The 5,131-nt window shown below is 51.7% G+C and overlaps 2 protein-coding genes across 2 annotated transcripts; both read left to right on the top strand.

Annotated features, from left to right (window-relative positions):
* Positions 1–1,497: 1,497 nt before the first annotated feature.
* On the top strand, positions 1,498–2,522 carry IE81DRAFT_246917 (hypothetical protein). Its single transcript, XM_025511276.1, has one exon. The coding sequence runs from the start codon at positions 1,600–1,602 to the stop codon at positions 2,338–2,340; it is 741 nt and encodes a 246-aa protein (XP_025367200.1). The 5' UTR covers positions 1,498–1,599; the 3' UTR covers positions 2,341–2,522.
* A 974-nt stretch (positions 2,523–3,496) lies between these two features.
* IE81DRAFT_368630 (hypothetical protein) lies at positions 3,497–4,753 on the top strand (the record flags this gene model as incomplete). The annotated part of the gene is made up of 1 exon (XM_025517166.1): positions 3,497–4,753. The coding sequence occupies one exon, from the start codon at positions 3,497–3,499 to the stop codon at positions 4,751–4,753; it is 1,257 nt and encodes a 418-aa protein (XP_025367201.1).
* Positions 4,754–5,131: the final 378 nt, after the last annotated feature.

Genomic DNA, 5,131 nt, shown 5'->3' on the forward strand with positions numbered 1-5,131 from the left:
CAATCGGAATACAGCTGCATTCTGCCCACTCCCGCTTCGAGCAGCGGCCGGCGCGGATGTACCTGTCAAGTTACCACCACAACCCTCACAACCACACCTTTCCACAGGCGTCAGCCAGTCGTACTCCTCAAAGCTTTGCAAGATCTCAATCATGACGTCTAGTCCTTCCTTCATGGATCTGCCACCTGAGCTCTGGGTAAGCATTGCCGTGCACGTTGATCCGAAGACGATCATCCGTAGCAGACGAGTATGTCGTCGGTGGAAGGTGTTCGTAGACAGTACTGAAGAAGTTTGGCGCAGTGTCGCCTTTCACTGGCATCTTTGCGATGGCGTCAATTTGCCATTGCCACTTTGTCAACCAGCCCAGAATCGCAAAGATGGCTTCTCACGAGCCGAAGATGCTGCCACAACAAGCGGAAGCGGTGCTTTTGACCGTTTAGCGACGTATCGCTCACTCTGCGATTCCCACGTCATGCTCGTGCAAGGCTGGTCGACGCCCCAGATTCACGCCACGATGCAAAAATTAAGTGGAACGATTGAAGACAAGACGGGCTTGTTTACTTTGCCACGAATTACCGCTACGACTTCCAATGGATATGTAGTTCTCGTCGTCGGTGTGGAAGGGGAAGCCGGCTACTCCACTCTCATGCTATCAATGTACATCGCTACCTCGACGTACGCCAATTTAGGGCAAGTTGGGCGGACTCTGACAGTTCGTTCTCAAGTCAAGCATGTGGAAGGACCAACTGCTTGGATGGCTACCGACAATAGCAACGAGCTTGTGCTTGTCCACCAACAAGTAGATGATAGCTGGGCCGTACAGCACCTTGGGGTTGACAGAGACAAAGCTGGCACCACAAAGCCAGCGATGCACATACCTTGCCATGCTGAGCCATCAACACTTCGTGTGCACCGGCCGGTCTGTATGATAGGATCCTCTGTACAAGCAGAATACTCGGAGACGGGCAAGTCCGCTTGCTCGGTAAGTTGCTGGTGCCTCAAGTCGCATCGACTGACCAAGACATTCAGCTTGAAGAACACAAAAGGCCAGATTGACTCGCTGGACTTTGATCTGGACAGGCAACTCCTCTTTGTAGCCGATAGCGCCGGCGTTGCGATCTATTCTTTCCGCAGTGCAAAGGGTGAAGGTGTAACTTTGACCAGCCAAACTTCTAGCTACACAATGCAGGGAAGTGTGCCGCCTACACTTGCCCCATCGCCTGACGTCTGGCTCAGCGCTTTGTCTCTGCAAGGCGTCGACGTTTATATTGGAACAGTGTCTGTCGGCAATACAGAAGCTGGGTTGGACCATCTGCCTCTTGCCATTGACTGGCGCCACCTCGGACGCAGGCAGGTGAATCCTTTGAGGGTACGCGCATCGTGAGCACGGATAATGTATAAGCTGGCAAAGCGCTAGAACCTGCCATCTGACAAAGTCTGCCTTCTTTGTCATGCCTTCCGAGTATGCTCGCAGTCTTCTCGACGAGCTGCTGGACGCTCAATTCCACGCGCGGGTGAGAAGCCGAGGTGTTGAGCCAGTCATGAGAATACGCTTAACTTTCGAAGTGCTTGATCTCTTCGAAGTACTTGATCCCTCAGATGCTTACTGAAGTCACATCACCTGAAGACGTCTGGTCTGACGTTGCATCGGAAACTTTAGTGATTGTGTACCAGTGGGGAATCACTCTCGTCAGGCCGTACTTTTGCCTGAACAAAAAGCCGTACCGGGGTCAGATCGGAGTCGGATTCATCCGCTACACCTTTCCTGAGAGCCCGTTTCACACAAAAGACTACAGCGAAGAGGTGCTGCCAGATTATATTCTGGATGCTGAAATGTTGCACTCATCCTATTCGAATGGGCGTGTATGCCAAGCTCTGGTGGAGGTCCCTTTTCAAGAGCCCTCTTTCTCCCATCTTCTTCTCGTCGACCTCAACTGCCATCGCCTCGACACCCTCTTCGAATGCGAGCAGCATCCATTCGAGAACATCAGAGCTTGGCGCATCGAGACAAGAGAGGAGTCCATCGAGACCTTGGAGGATGGTTCTCTTCCCGCGCAGGAGGACATCGTCCTGACCGACGCCCTGCAGTCTCTGTACATGGACGCCAGCACGATTTTCACTCTACGTTCGCAGTCTGGCCTTCAGTACATCGACTTCAACACGCGCGGCAGAACGCGCTCTCAAGTCGAGGATCACATGCTGACGAAACAGAGCGTAGCAATGTCGGAGGCGTTGTCGAGAGACTTGGAGAATCTCGTGCAAGAGACTCGAGAAGCGATGCGCATGGATCCAAGCCATTTCGATCCTCGTTTGCCGCCACTATCGCGCGACGAAGCGTAGAATGGAGTGCATGCCCTCCACGCTGCGACATCAGCAAAATCAAAAGGTAGAAGCATCAAGATTGCGCGATATAAAAGCACCACCAGAACTCGAATGTCGAAAGCGCAGTAGAGACTCTTCGGGCATCTTCCTACAATCAAAAACAGATGCATTCCATCAGCCCCGACATCTGTAGCCCGATCCCCATGTCATGAAGACCGCTCTCGAGAACTCAGCTACCTTCATCGCTGACCACCACGACAATGACGCGAGATGCGCCTCGAAATTCAATCGCGAATGAATGTCACCTATAAAAGTCAATAGTGAGTCAAGAGTCTGAAGAGTGGCCAAAGTTTGAAGGATCAGTGGTCGCTATATAGGCATTGAGAAGAGTCCTTGCGCAAGGTGAAATGCGGATGTAATCTCAAAAGTAGAAAGACACGATGTCATGACGGAAAAGGCGGGATCAAGTCCCAGTGCTGCTGCAGGTGGTAGAGTGATGCGTATACGCGGCAATTGTTCATGCACCACACTCTGCATATGTGCAAGTCTCGGATCAACTTCAGCCCTCGGAATTGCACCTAAATTAACCGTACTTGCATCATCACGATCGACACACGGCATTCATGCAGCCACACGACTCTGAATTCTAAAGGCGACCCGAGATCAATCAATTCGCCGCCAGAAAGATGCGCCGATCGAGCAGGCCTATAGAAGTCATAGCTAGATGCATGCAATCGTGAATCACGAATGACCGCGTCTCGCTCAGCTCATCAGTGTTTCATTAAACTCACTTTCCCGATCGGCCAGTTCGGCATCTGGGTGCACTTGCGCTTGTCACGTGTACGCGTCTCACAGCCGCGCTTCAACATGCATATGCATGCACCGCCTGAACATGTACATGTATACACCACAACAGAGTACAGACCCTCTTGCCTCATTACATCGATCTCTCCACGCCTGACGACACTCCTGACTAACATGTTTCGTATGGACGTCAGATTCTAGAGAAGGATGGCAAAAGGCGATTGAGCTGCTTTTTGAGCACTCGTGCGAGCCAGCAGGCTTCACTTGCGACTGCAACCCTTGCACATAACGACTTTGCGGGGGCTCTCCTCCTTCTGCCCGATTCGTTTCATCAGCTGCACTGGCACGCTCGCTCATCACCCTGATCACGATGAGCTCGCACTTTCGCATGTCGGACCTGCCAGCGGAAACCAGAAGTCATCTCATGACCCTCGTGGACGCAAAGACAATCATCCGCAGCAGAAGAATATCAAGAGGATGGAGGGCGTGGTTCGATGCGACGCAAGAAATCTGGCGCAGCATTGCCGTGCAATGGGCCATCATCTCTGACGTGCATGCACCCTTCCCTACTGGTGACCGAAGACACACTCAAGGCTTCACAGCAATTGCGGACGCAGCCACAGCAAGCGCTACCGGGTATTTCTCCGCGCAGACATCATACAAAGTGCTTTGCGACGAGTATCGAGCATTGTCGTTAGCATGGTCCACATCGGGAGCACTACAAGCACGGTCACCAGATGCGCAAGGCTCTTCTCGCGCATGTAGCCATTTCCGTACTCTTGCATGGCCTAGTGAGGCCAGAATAGTCGAGACCAATCGCTGCGGTAGCCTCACTATCCTTCTTGCCTGGCCCAGCCAGCATGAGCCTGACTACTCAATAGTAGAACTTCAGATAGCGCCCACAACTGACAATGAACCTGCGTTTCAAAGTCTGCAACAGCTTTCGGATTCAAAGCTTCTGTTGCAATGTGGAGACATGCCAGCGCACACAAGGCTACAATCGCACCATTTCACCGATGGAGACCACCAATTTGTGGTGGAGGAGGATGCCGACACGTGTATCTTGAAAGACTACAAGTTGCAGCACGACAAGTCATATGTGGTCTGCGGGAGCTTGTCTTTCTCACCCACAAGCTTCACGGGCATCCCTATCGCGATGCAGGTCCGATGGCCGATGTGTGTCATAGTCCTTCAAAATCAGCCTGCTGATGAAGAGGTCAGAACAAGGTCAACGAGGATATGCTACTGGAATCTTCAGACCCGCGCTACAATCCGCACTGTCGAAATAGAGGATACTCCGAGTTGTGTTGAAACAATCGACTTTGACCTTGAAGCCAATCTGTTTGTTCTGGGTCTAGAGGATAGGGTGCACATCTACTCGGCCAATGATGGTAGACTCGTGTCAGATACAGTCTGCCATCCCTTTGACTTTCAGATCAAGGATGAAGATGTGCTGAGCAAAGGCCTTCTAGATCAAGCCTCGACTCTACTCGTGTCAAGTCAGATCTACATTTGCACAGCTTCTCTCACTGATTACAAGCAAGGCTTCAAACAGGCTGCTATTCCCCTACGTTGGCAGTCAGTAGAAGGCACTTCCCTTAACCCAAGCTACATGCGCACAGAGTGAGGCTATTGCTGCTTTCAGAGCTAAAAAGAATGCCCCACTGACCTATTGAGTGCACGGTCCCCTTTCCTGCATGAGGCATCTGAACGGTCAGAATAGCGCACAGGCCTCCTCTCTATGCATGTATATAAGTCTCTTCCAGTTCCTTCAGTCAAGCCCCCCACTCGCTATGAATTTGATCTCTTCTCACAACAGATTAAGAGTCTGTAGCTCAGACCCTGACCCCGCTCAACACCGTACCCAAAGCTCAGCAAACAACAATGTCACTCAACAAGGTTTCATTCAGCAAGGTGCCCGTCCTCAAGGGATCGGCAGATTTCTTTAGCTGGCAGAATAGGCTTGAGGCAGTCTTACGCTCGGAGAAAGTGTGGTACACGGTTG

This window comes from Ceraceosorus guamensis (genome assembly GCF_003144195.1).
Source record: "Ceraceosorus guamensis strain MCA 4658 unplaced genomic scaffold IE81scaffold_83, whole genome shotgun sequence".
NCBI classification, from domain to species: domain Eukaryota; kingdom Fungi; phylum Basidiomycota; class Exobasidiomycetes; order Ceraceosorales; family Ceraceosoraceae; genus Ceraceosorus; species Ceraceosorus guamensis.